This window comes from Nipponia nippon, unplaced genomic scaffold, assembly GCF_047370975.1.
Source record: "Nipponia nippon isolate SJK-2023a ecotype South Korea unplaced genomic scaffold, ASM4737097v1 scaffold_3, whole genome shotgun sequence".
NCBI lineage: Eukaryota > Metazoa > Chordata > Aves > Pelecaniformes > Threskiornithidae > Nipponia > Nipponia nippon.
Window position 1 is genome coordinate 27,811,446 of NW_028262347.1, and position 13,475 is coordinate 27,824,920.

Genomic DNA, 13,475 nt, shown 5'->3' on the forward strand with positions numbered 1-13,475 from the left:
ATCGCTAGAATACTTTAGTGCACAAAGACAGCATCGGACAGTACCAGGCCTAACTCTGGGGCTGCCCTCGTTTTTCACAGCTCTATCGTAATGTGACATCGAAGACCAGTAGCAAAAAAACCCAACAATCCAAATATAAAACTTTTTGTACAAATATATTTTCCTTTATAGTACATAATCACTCTTAAAATACATCATTTCCTTAGTAAGTGTTTGCAACAATATTAAAATAAATAAAATATCCTAGAGAAAGTTCAGTTTCATCATAAAACTGCAAACCAGAAGAGTATAAAAATCAATGTCATTATTAAAGTCTACTTCAGAGAGGTTTCTCCTTTTTTTTTTTTTTTTGGCCAGAGTAAAAAGCATGTAAAGGTGCCAGACCTACGCAGACTACTAGGGTTCCGCTGCCAGGAGCCCTACCTTTCGCTAGACACCGATGCCAGCCTGCACGCATCCCGCTGCGAGCGTGTGCAGGGTCGGGTTGACAGCCGCCTAGGTTTTAAGAGGAAACACCAATTCTCCCTTAAAGGCGGAGATGTGACAGATGTTGACTGGCTTGCAAGGCAATATCCTCTCTTCCTTCACTCTCACCTACGCACACGGAGCGGTGCGCTGTTAGGAAAGGGCATTTGGCCTTTTCTGCTAAGTTGAAATTACAGTTGCTGCCTGAAAAACAAAGAGGAGGAAGTTTTCTGTGCGCCTTGCTGATAGTGTCCCTTAATTTGTTTGCAGGAAGGGAATCCAAAGAAGCTTTTTACATTCTGATTTTTCTATTTTCCACCCAGGTTTGATTATTTTTCTCACATTCGTCCTGCTGTCTGGACCTCTCACCCCAGCAAGAACATTTCTAAAAGTTTTATGAAACGATTATGTCAGGCAAAGCAGGTTACTTCTGCTTGCCATCTCGTTTGTACCTTTCAAAGGAAGTCTGGTTTTACCATTTACAAGTGGCAAAACATCGAAGAATTTACTAACTTGCACACAATTAACCACGAAAGGGAAGTAGTTCCCAAATGCACGTGCAGTCGCTGCAGTGAACACCTCCTGCAAGGTTCGATTTGTGCCTGGCTCCCGCAGGTTCAGAAGCGCTGGTCCTGTCATCGTGGGGCACTGTTGACGATTCTCTCCACAAAGAGGGTGCCCACGCTACGTCTCACAGCCTCGTCTCCTGCACTTCTTCCTCCGTCTCCTCTTGCAAGGCAGTGATTTTGGGTCGAGGTTTGCGTTTGCTGGAGTTTCTGTGGTGTACCGGCAGTAGCTTAAGGCGATCGGCATGGCTGATGGCTTGCCTGAAGGAGCTCTTCTCGTTCAGCAGCTTCTGAATGGATTCATATTGCCGCAATTTATTGTCCTCAATTACCTGAAGAAACATATCACTCTGTTAAATGGGCAATGGTGGGGCTGACAGAATTCAGCTAACACAACTAACGGAGCACGGAAGAGACATAAAGACATAGCAGAGATCTCCTTCTAACAGTAACAGCCCGATTTACAGTTTGCAACTTCTGATCACAACCATAAAAACAGATGTTAAAATTTTAACACGTGGAAAAGGTGCCTATTGCTCGAGTTACAAAATGCCGTTGGGCTTGCTGGTTTCTCCTTGCAACTTGATTTTTATCTCTGAGATTGTTTGTTGAAGTCTCCAGGTACCGTGGCATTTCCCCGGCACTGCTAAATTGCCAGGTTAGGAAAGCGTTAACTGCAGAAAACAGTTATATCGCAAGCAAGGGGAGAGGGCTGCCAGTAAGGTGCCAGGCCTTCTTTGCTTTCTTCTCGCCAAACAAGGAAGCGCTGCTGGCCTGTGTTTGAAGGAGACAACAGGTCTGCCCTGTACGGCTGTGCCAGCCTCCCCGCTCAGGCGGCAGACGGGGAAAAATCAGGCTCCTCTGCTGGCACTGCAATGCCAGCACATCTCAGGTGAGGGCACAGGTCTGATAGGAAAGAGGTTTTAGTAGCTCTGTTGGTAAAATGTTGTTCAAACGGTGGGAAACCTGCTCCGGGCAGAGGCTGCGCGCCTGCCGGGGCTCTGCCGACGCAGCCGAGCGCAGCACGGGCTGCAGGCTGGCGGCGAGGCTAAAGTCCAGCGCACGTACAGGAGCAGCACGTCCAAAAGGACGTACAACCTGCCTGTTGACTAGCCTGCTTCAACTTCAGACTGTATTCCTCCTGCTGTGCTAATACACCCAAGCAAATACACATGGAAAACGATTTTTCACGCTGCTAATAAAATGAAGGTCCTCTCTTATGGAAGAGTCAAGAAAATACAGAGGAAGGAACCTCATTTTTAAGAACAATTGCATAACTTGCCTTTTATTTCCTTTACTAACCATTTTTGTATAACAAAGGAAATACGCCAGGACTTCAACACTTTGTCACCTTGATTAAATGAGAAAGGAATATTCAAGTGGCTTGATGAAAGAAATCAGCGATTCTGACCATCAGATGTTTTCTCAGGAAACCCCTCTGCCCCATGGAGCCTCCCATTGCTCAAGAGCAAGTGCAGCTGTTTCTGCATTAGCAATGGTAAAGCTCTGTGAGATGCTGGGATTTTTCCGGAGCTCCTGAGCCAATCGGCAATATAAAGCACCTGGATCAGCAGCTGGGTAACCTACACAACTGTCCTCCTGGCTGACAGAAGGAATCCAGCTCTTCCATAATGTGACCCAGCTCATCTGAACCCAGGTGTCTATGACAGCTGAGGTGAAAAAGCAAACAGGAGCCTGCTGCTCTTCTGCAGGTGACTAGGTTGCTCGCCTGCCCTGAATGACCCCCAGCAGTCCAGCCAACTTCATCAATTCTGCTTGGTGTGTTTTGCACATTCATCAAATGTAACGAAACGACAGTACGTGAGACTGAGAAACGCTCACCAAAAATCGCTGGCACTCCAGCATTGCCTCCAGCCTGTGTTCGGAGAGTATCACCGTGCAGTTGGCAAACGCATGCTTCAGAGTCTTCCTGATCACTTGGGAAGTTCTGAAAGGCAAACAAGCATCAGTGTTTAGACTGCAACGTACATGCCAGCGCAGCTCATAACTTTATTGATGGTATTTAACAGTCTAGCTGTGTGTTGTAAAGCTCACATGCATGGACACCAACACTCTGCAGTGTCTCAGCATGCTGCATTTCTCCTGTGAAAGCGCGTATCAGCCATAAAGCTAAGGTTGTAACTAGGCTTCCCTGATCCCTCATGCAGAATTACTAACATACGTTTCTGAAATCAGTTTAGCAACGGACCAGACAAGTTATAGAAGGTCTTCTTTGGTGAAGCTGCCTCACTGATTTTATTTCATATTAGAAGACAAAACAAATGATCAAAACGTACACGGGGTCCAGGTGAGCACTTGGTTCATCCAGCAGCAAGATTTTAGCTTTGCTGAGAACTGACCGGGCAAGGCACATCAGCTGTTTGTGGCCGTGGCTGAGGACGCAGCCTCCATCCACAAGAACAAAATCAAGCTGGCCTGGAAATTGCTCAATTACAGACTTCAGCCCAACCTGCCGGAAAGAAGAAGGACAGGAAAAATTGGTGAGATACAGTTACTGCTGACTGTGTGTACGGCAACCAATGCCTTTAATGTCCTTGCCTTTCATTCCTCACGGCAAAGAGAAAATATAAATTGATGAAAAGGAGAATCTGTCCTATAAAGACTACCAGCTAGTAGCTGGATGATGTGAAAAGCACTGAAATATTTGACTCTTGGAACATGCTGGGATTTATGTGAGGAAGCTAAGAGTTAATGCTTCATTTGTTTGTCACATACAATGAGTTTTGGCATTTTGACCAAAACATTCTGAGCTAGCAGGCTAGAGAAAGCAATACATTTGAAACTTCTTATCCAGCGGTGATGCACATCCTTGGATATGTTAAGGAAAGTGACTTCTGAAAGGAAACCAGGCCTCTTTGGTTACTAGGAGGGTGAAAAGAAACAACCAAAATTCACATGCTACATTACAGCAACAGAGAAAATAAGCCAGGTCACCACGGCCGCTGTGTTTATGGCTCTGAGAGCGTTTCCATCTGCTCCTTTTGCTGCCCCAAAGGTCTTGTGCACTTTGTTCATACTAATGGCATCACAGGCTTCCCTCTAGCACTGCTGACAAAGTGTTTAGAGGGGTGCCCGTGCCAAGTGAAGCTGCTTCACTTGGACCAGAAACCAGAATCCAGCCCAGGAGGCGTCTTCTGACTGTTTCTTCCAGCACTCCTTTTTGCTCTCATTGGGAGATGCATTTTGTACACCTCAAAGCAAAGCTTTGCATCTTCCACAGGTCCAAACCAACTGTGCTCCTTGGCCTGCTCAGCAGCATTTACAGAGAAATTTTTGTAAAATATGAGAACTAGGAAGCATATGTGAGTTGCATTGCTCCAGAAGATGTTCTAAAAATGCAATGCAACCCGAGTGGTTTATGAAGAACCTACCTTGGATTTTTGAAATATTACTGATCTGCAATTCATTTTCATCCCAGGGAAAAAAAAAAAAAATTTGGATTCCTCCTTTGTGTTTCCATTTTACATGGAAACCATAATAAACTGGGGTGTGTGGGTATGCCTGTTGAGTTTCTGAAGAGTTCATTATTTTATTTATAAACAAATTAAGGCCACTGCTTTGTTCCTCACTCCTCTTTTGAACACACATCGTGTCCTTAAAAGAAATTTTGCAACTAATGGCTGGAAAAGGTGCTTTCTTCTTAAAACCGCACAAGGTCTCTCCATGTACCTGTAGGGTCCTGACAGCTGACTGCAAGAGTAAAACTTAACCTCAAATGTTGACGCAAGTCTAACAGATTCAGGTGCTGAAATATGGGGGCAATAAAAAGTGAAACATCTGATATCTGTTCAGACAATGCCTTGCTCTCTGCAGCTGTTTGCGAGGAGCATAAAAAGCTGATGCTGATCTCAGCAGGATCCTCTAAATCCTCAGCAGCCAACATGAGTCAGGGATAAGCTGACAGTTAACTTTCTGTGCCGTACTCCCGAAGTTACACTGACTCACTGTCGCTAACAAGCCAGATTTCGAGAGCATGAACTTTGTAAACAATCCAATCACTCCTACTAAAAAGTATTACAGCTCTCTTTCTTTTCTATTTGCTTTGCTGTCTCGCCTGTGCAATGACAAACTCTGTATCACATATGGATTTGCCAAGCTCCTTAATGATAAACACTTCAAAATCATTTTTTTTCACACCGTTGTAAATGAGGTTTAGCTCTTTAAAATCCCAGGCTTGATTCACATGCGCAATGAAAACAATCCTCAAAAGCAGAAGTAGAGCTTGTCTTTTTCAAGACAGGGGATGTTAACCCACACTCCATTTTTTCCCCGGCCTCAGAGAAGCACAGCACTGAGCACCCTGTTGCCTCTGCTAGGACCAGCTGAAAAGCTCCTGTCACCTCATTTAACCAAAAATGCCATGATGTTTTTATGTTAATGTTTTTTACTGTTTGACAGTAAATTACTCATAGAAAGTGTCTACTTTCCTCTTTTGCAAACATAGGGAAGAAATTAGGTAAACCCAGAAGAGAGAGGGAGCAGAGACAGAGTTAACCTCCTGGATGGGAGAGGAGGAAGCTTTCAGATTAAGTCTCACGCTTGTAAGCATTTTCTGATACTTGAGACTTGCTATGAACAAGGAAAATGGCACCAATTCGTTATTGAGTCTGTATTAATTAGGTCATACCTACCTTGGAAAGAGAAATCTGCTTTCTAGGCTGCAGCTCTTTCCCTCCTGTAACTCTCTTCTGCCTTTTCTCCAGGCATTATGTACACCTGTGCAACCTATTAAGCACTATCAGAGCCAATAGGTGGCATCTGACCACCGTAATGCATGGGGTTCAGCCCAACATGGAAACAGAACTGTAAAAATCTAGCCCCTAACCTTGAAAAAAAAAAAACGTTGCTAAAACCTCAATGTAAAATTAGATGAAAACCTTCAGGTTCATAAAATCTAATGTTCCATGACTCTTATTTTCCATGGACGAGGCAGATGCCTGTGACACAAGCAGTATGCAAGCCTGAATGCGGTGTCAGAGAGTGCTCCTTCTCAGCTGGCTTTACGTTGGCCTGTGAATCGCAATAACTGGAAAATACTTTGAGGAAAGATTTTTCTAAGCTGAATATAAATGTTTCCTATTGCAATAATACCAGTCTTATTTCTAGGACAGGCCACAGACATTTTTCATTTCTTTTCTGGCCTCCAAAATGTTTACTAGGCATTTTTACACATTTTGGTAGAAAAGTGTCTTGCAGAGATTTCATATATTTATTTGCCAAAGCATTAACATGAGAAAAGATCATAGGACGTTTTGCTCTATCAGCTTCCTCCACTTTTTTTTCTCTCAGGGTCACCCAGCAGAGCCAAACATAAAAGCTCATCTATGCTAAATCACTGCATGAGGAAGCCAGACTGTGCTGTATGGAAGTTTATCTTTCTCTTTTTTTGTTTATCTCTGACAAAAGCACCTTTTTATTAGGTAATAAGGAAACATGGTTTATAGCATAGCATTATCTTTCCTCAGCACTTTTTCTTCTAAGACTGTATAAAAGTAACATGATAATCCTTTGACCTACACTGCACTCTGCTGTAACCACTTGACCTGAGGAATACAAATAACACTGAACAGTTTTACCTCCTCTGCAACTTTCCATATTTCTTCATCATTCCACTGCCCATAAGGATCCAAATTCATCCGAAAAGTTCCAGAAAATATGAACACTTTCTACGAGAAAAAAGATACACAGACACAGGTAGATAGATACCCTGAAACATTGTGTAAAGCATTGTAAATTGTAAAGCATACAGAGAAAGAATAACCTGCCGCAGATAGAGCTTATTGCACGTTATTGAAAATTTTGGAAACCATTGTTCTAAAAAAAGTGATTTTAAAAATACTTACATTCAGCTTTTGGCAATTGTCTTAATAAAGACATAGCCAAACTTGTCTGCAAAACAGTAAAAATCACATTTCAGCAGCTTTCAGGATAAAAGATTCCCTGTATTTCCCTTTTGGAATAAGCCTTTTAAAAACTATTTTTGATTCTTTATTCAAACCAAAAAAAGATCACTGACCCAAAGCGGGTGTTCCCACAATTTTGTTTTGAGACAAAAACACCTCCTGGATATTTGTCGGTATTCAGGGACAGTGTCCTAAGTTGGTTTTCATCAATGAATTCTTCTTTTTCTAGTCAATTGTAGCCAAATATATATTAGCATCATTCCGTTACCTGACATTTCACCATGTCCCGGTCCTACCTCAAAAGAGGGTTTTTTCTTCTCTCTCTCTCGCTGTCACGTCACTGAGATGTGACGCAGCACAGCCTGATTCACGACTGTAGCAGCAACAACCCGCTCTTGTACAAGGCTTCCCTGATTGATGCTACAGCCCGTGCTCTCTCCCTGCTTTGTCCCGTGCCTCCCTCCTGTCACACAAGATGAAGAGGATGCACATTTCCCGGCACTGACAGCGCATCCTTCTTGTGCTGACTACTCAGTTCTGCTTTTCTCACCAGTTTAGGCAAGCAGATTTAAGCGAAGATCCTTTAGATACACGTTTTGTAGCTTGAAATGCAATGACTCAGACAAAATTAAATATTTGTTTAATCTCTTTTTGCATGGGGTGGGTGTGTCAGATTCTGGCGGAAATTAGGTTCTTCAAGGGACACTGAGGTTGCACAACATTTCTTATGAGATAAACTCAAGCTGTTGCTTTCTATGCTGCAAGGTACACCTCCTGCTTGTAGCAGGGAGAACTTGCTCTCAAAGAATGTAAGTAAGTGCCTTGTTGAGAAATATTACCATTTGCTCGCCCTTTCCTTGTACCTAGGGAACAAATACCAAGGGGAAAGATTTGAGACAATTATTTTCTTCTCTTTTATCTTCCTAAAGAAAATATTTATTTAGAGAAAAATGTGTTGAAATGCCAGAGATTCACAGGCTTATAATTTCTTGGAGTCTTGGTAGTCAAACACTACTGAAAGCAGTGAAGGACTAGGTGTACCAGCAGAAAATGGCTGAGAGAATATACTTAGAAAGTACTTTCCCAGAGCTTGGCCAGTCTACCACAATTTTCATCTGACCTAACCTGGGAACTTGGCATTCTTTCATCAGATTTCGAAGTGATTTACACACACATTTACATTAATCATTTAATTATGATTAAAAGTTTAAACGTGGCAGAGGAAAATAAATTACATTAATTAATTTGCTTAATTAAGATATGTAAGCCATTGCCAATAACTTATTTGGTGTAACAGAGAAGGAAGTACCTGACTCAAGAGACCAGAGGAGAAAAGCAGCTGCACCGTGGTGCCCTGCAGTCAGTGGGATGGCTTTAAGTGCGATGGTACCTTCACCGCACTGCCAGCCACACACCGACTGAGCTGCAGCAGAGGTAGCAGCGCACACAGCTAAAAGCCATTGAAGCACTTTTGGTAGAGACTAGGGGAAAGAGTAGACTCTTTCCTTTATAATCATGATTTTTAATAACATTGAATGCTTCAGTGAAGTGCAGCGCAGCCCTTTTCCCATGCCATGCACTGGTTAGGTGGTGTGAGCGGGGCGATGCATTTGCAGCAGGATTAGATTCTTCCAAGTAGTGGGTGCGGTGGAAATAATAACGCTGTGGAAACAGGGTCAGACGTGGGTTTGTTCACACTTTGAGCACCATACATTTAACTAATGGAATAGGTATTTTCATTTCTCAGTGGTAAAGAATAGTTAACCGAACAAACCAGTTTTAAAGAAGATAGGGCTGAATAACATTCCTGCTGAAGTGCAACAGGCAGAGAAATAAAGAGAACTACTTTCTTCAGAAACTGCTGTTATTTCTAATAACTGCTTTCAAGAAGCAGGGCACTAAAAGCAAGCTATTCCCAAAAGTACATTCTTTTTTTCACAAGGTAAATATTTCATTGTCCTGAATTCTGGTACTTCTCTCTCCATTTCAACACCTCCTTCCTCCCAGCTCATTAGAAACCACATAGGGTTCACTTGAGCAAATATCATGTGAGTCACATAGGCAGTTCAGAGTCCACTAAAAAAGAAGCAGACTCCCCCCCCCCAAAAAAAAAAAAAAGTCTTAAAAGCTAGAAGTCTAACATGAAAAAAACCAAAAGTTATTCCCATGGACTTATGTGTTGTTTATAAATATGGAAGAAGTAGAAATAAGGAGAGCATCAGAAGGGGGAATGGATGGCTAGGGAGATGGGCAACAAACCTGGAACTATTTCCTTCTTGGTCACTTGTTCAAATTCACCCAGGATGATAATGGGTGTGATCATACAGCAAATAGCTTCTCAGACCTCACATCCACCCACAAGCAAAACACTCAGGAATATAAATATGGTCATGGTTACGTTCTGACCATCCCAAATATTGTAAATCAACCCCTCTGAAGGGCATTAATCCCCCTCAGTGGCTAGAGCCTCTTTGTATTGGTTACGGTGTGGGATACACCCAGCTTGTGGCGATGAGCTTCCTAAGTGATTTAAGTGTTATGTGGAGAACCAAAACCCTGGAGTACCTAAGCAAACATATACAGAAGAGTAAAGGATCAGTTGACAGGAGGCTGCTTAGGAGTGAGAGTATCCTGGCTGTGAGTAGCTGCTGGTGCAAGGAAAGACAACCTGTGTGCAGCTCCTCAGCGAGACCCTTGGACCCTTGTTCCCATACGCCTCAGGGCTGGAGAACAAACGCAACATCAGCTGGGACCAGACACCAGCTCCATGCACAGAGAAGTTAGAGTAACCACAATATGACCTCCATGTAGCCTCCTCCACTTCATGTATATTATGGCAACAATATCAACATGAAAGAAAATCAAATTGCTACGGGAATGCTTTAGTATTAGGTGCAGAGTTAGCGGGTTTGTTTTCCTAAGTGTCCTTTAGGGACTTTATATTGACATTACAATATTTACAGACAAGAATAAGAGGATGGGAGCAATGAAGACTTTCTGCAAGTTTTTTGGGACCAGTTCTCTAATGTTTTCCCCTGAAGATGCTAAAACCGCCACCTCCCATAGAGCTTACTGGTAAACACAAGTGCTGTGCTCCTGGCAACGCTGAACCCATGATGCTGAAAACAACCTATATACTGCCCAAAATGAGCATGTGGGGTTGTTAATTCATGTCCCCAGGTGCTCTGTGCATGGGTCTGGTGCAGCAGATGCTCCCTGGTATGGTGATGCTGACTCGTCTCGATGCCCTGCAGGAACCCAGCCTCTGCGGGACCCTCTGTGGGATCACTTCCGGGGAGCAGCACTGCTCAGCAGGCTGCAGCATGCAGGAGTGCCCTGGCACGCTGCAAAACAGCCACCCCCACAACCTCCAAAAGTGAACAGCCCTGAAGGGTATGAGAAGTGACAAAACAGTGCTGGAGACAGACAGGCAGAGAGACAGACAGATACAATGAACAAAGTGAGATAGCTACTGAAAAATTGGAACTACAAAGATTAAAGTTGTGAAATTTCACTTGTTAAGTAAAATAAAGGATTTGATTATTTTTTTTGTCAGCTGGCAGTCCCACAAACTGTCGTAATCTTGTTCTCCATGCCAAGCTTGATTTTAACTTTATATGGAGTATTTACACAGAGAAAACGGTGTGAGATCCACCAGGATGCAGTGGAATAACACTCAAGAAGACACCAGAAGTCATCCCCTTCCTTTAAGCTAGCAGCACCTTATGGGTCTCAGGTTTCTCTTCATTTATTTTAATGGAAAATTAGCTGCAGGCCTCCTGTTCTCCATTCAAAGCCAAATTTCTGAAGGCATTGTCTCAATCTGACTCTATTAAATACTTCAGGATGCAATCTGCATGAGGACTTGTACGCAAAAGAGCTTCAGCGTGTTGAAACCAGATGCAGCTGGATGTCCTCGCCCTGAAAATGCGGTGGGGAAACTCTTGCAGAAGAAGCATCAGAAAGGACTGCCCAGAAAGATGGGATGATGGGCTGCGATTATGCTTCAATCAGCCTGTTATCGCTGGAGTAATTGCTTTGCATGAGAATGACAAACATCCTGTAGGAGCAGCGCTGTGGTCAGGCTGTGCTTCAGCAGCACCGGCGTGTGAGGAGCTACAGGAAGGAACTTCCTTGTGGGTGCTGCAGGAAACGTGTTTTATGTGACTTACCCCTTCACGCCACTGCAATGTGCTGACAGCTGGATTTGAGATACTGAAAGAAACAGGTTTTTGCCTTTGCTCTGGCTCAGCGTGATCCCTGACCACCCCACAGGCTGTTCCAGCATCGCCTGCGTGGAGCAGACGGCAGTGTGTTAGGACGCTGTGTGTGCCATGCAGGTGCGCATCAATAAAGTTCCCACAGAGGAAAAGCACTTCTTTTCTTCTAAATTGGGAAATTTAGGGATAACGAAGAGAAGGACAGTTGGAAGGAGTGTTGGAAAGCTTTCATGAGGAAGCATGACTCAGGTAGAGCTCCACTCTCCTTTTGTTAGCGAAGCGTCTGCTGGAGATGGCAAATATCCATGTGTTGCTGTAGGCCAGCCTCCCAGGAAAGGAAAGGCAACTTTTTTTTTTTCCCATTCTGAAGCTGTAGGTGAACGGCAAAGAACAAAAGGCTCCCTTTGTTCTGCCAGGAAAGGCAGGGTGGCATATGTCTCTTCCCTGCTGAGAAAGTGCTGGTGAAAACTTCATTTTGTTCTGAATGTGGGAACTTTTGAGGCATAATGTGCAGTTCTTTGGCAAGGATTTGGGACAGGAGCTGCAGCTGAAGCACGCAAACAGGCTGGCAACTCCTGTGACCTTCCAGAGAATGGAGGGCTGGGATTTTTTGGCATTGATCCATGCATCAGGGACTTCCAAACTGAACTAAACGTGTAATTTTAACAATGAACTAACAATGCACCTCACTAGCAGAAGGGCAAGTTACGCTACTCGTGTAATAAATGTCTCTCGCATTTTGCTGACGGCTGCAGAATGATGTTTTCTATACCCCTAGTGACTCTATAGTGAGTACTCAGCTATGAGGGTTATTAATCATATTTTTCACTGGGACAAGGGGGCTACTTGTTACCAAGCATTCAGTTTTCTCCTCAGTCCATGCATTCCCAAGGACAGTTGGAGATGGAAAGCAGAAACCCTGCAGGGCAACCACATCCCAAAGGAAGAAAGGGCTGAGAGCAAAAGGATGACTACGGGAGAGACAGGGAAGCCTCTTCCAATACAGAAAGTTATACTTGGCTGTATAGCTACATCAGGAAAATTTCCCAATGGAGACATAGCTTATACTGGTAAAAGCATCCTTCATCCTATATGGCCATCCTTTGGAGGACAGCTGTATAACGTACCTGTCCTCCAAATTACATAGATGCAGCTGGGTGTCAAGGAGTGGACCAACCAGGGTGATCAAGGATCAAACCATACTTATCAGTCTCTGGAGCTAGTAGCCACCCCTCAAAGATGGATGAAGGCTGGACAGACTGCATGTCCCCTTGCAGTGTGGCAGGCTGATCTGCAACTGGTGTCCCTCTGCCTCCCGATACCACAAGTGACTCACTGGTACGACTGCAGTCAACTGTTACTTGAATTACTCTGCCACACTCAGAAGATTTCCAAAGGAACGAACATTGTTATGGAAAAGACTGTGTATGTTTAGTAGCTGAAGAACTATCCAGCTTTCAAAGAAGAGAATGCCAATACGTGTTACTCCTGTATCAGTCCTGTTGGACAGGACTGACAGCTTTCAACAAGAAAAACACAAAACATGGCATTAAAATTATACAGTTCATTCCAGCAGTTTTCATTCCTACCTTTACAGTGAGCGATCACTTTTTAGTGTTACTGCATGCAGCCAATAATGTTCATTTTTGAGACAGGTAATTCAGAGCCGTAACTAATGTAGGACACTGGGCCAGTGGCAGGGACATTGGCAAGGGACTCAGAAGCGCTAAGTTTAATTGTTTGCTCCTCCTTAGACTATTTTTCTTGTTCCAGTTATTTGAGAGTATTCGGGTGCCCAAACCCATGTGAGGAGCTGCTTCCTTTTTCATCTCTGGCATTACTTCCCATATGCCAGGACTGCTGCAAGCATAAATAACATGAAGTGCTCCCTTATACATGCACCATGACATGGTAATGAGAGGTGACAGCTAAAAAAGTGATGAGTCTGATGGGGATCAGCTAGTGGTCTAGTAAAATATGAGAAAAGCAGTAATTCTGCTACCGGCTTGTCAGGGAAAACAGGAAGTGTATAGTAACCACATGTTAACCATAATATGTGATGTAGGGCTTTAGAAAACAGTAGCTGAGAACACCACCAATTGTATTTTTTTCTTCAGGTGGCACTATCTTATTTTGAACCAACATGCAAACTGTTTCAGAGGTGCAGGGATAAGCAGGCTATGAACACTTCTGTTTGAGTGTTCTGTACCTTCCTGTTTCTAGAAGAGTTCTTGTGTGAGTGGCATAGAAACCCTCAAAAAGTAGAGTTTGCTGCAAATCAGTGCATCCATCTACCCCAC

At 43.5% G+C, this 13,475-nt stretch overlaps 1 protein-coding gene across 1 annotated transcript in view; it reads right to left on the reverse strand.

The window, feature by feature from the left end:
- Nucleotides 1-1,154: 1,154 nt before the first annotated feature.
- Nucleotides 1,155-13,475, reverse strand: part of CFTR (CF transmembrane conductance regulator) — a 91,098-nt gene continuing 78,777 nt past the window's right edge. The window contains exons 24-27 of the mRNA XM_009466108.2: nucleotides 6,629-6,718; nucleotides 3,329-3,501; nucleotides 2,874-2,979; nucleotides 1,155-1,363 (exon numbers count right to left, since the gene is read on the reverse strand). Of these exons, the coding sequence (XP_009464383.2) occupies nucleotides 1,157-1,363; nucleotides 2,874-2,979; nucleotides 3,329-3,501; nucleotides 6,629-6,718 (576 nt within the window). The 3' untranslated portion in view covers nucleotides 1,155-1,156. The remainder of the gene's footprint in view (nucleotides 1,364-2,873; nucleotides 2,980-3,328; nucleotides 3,502-6,628; nucleotides 6,719-13,475) is intronic.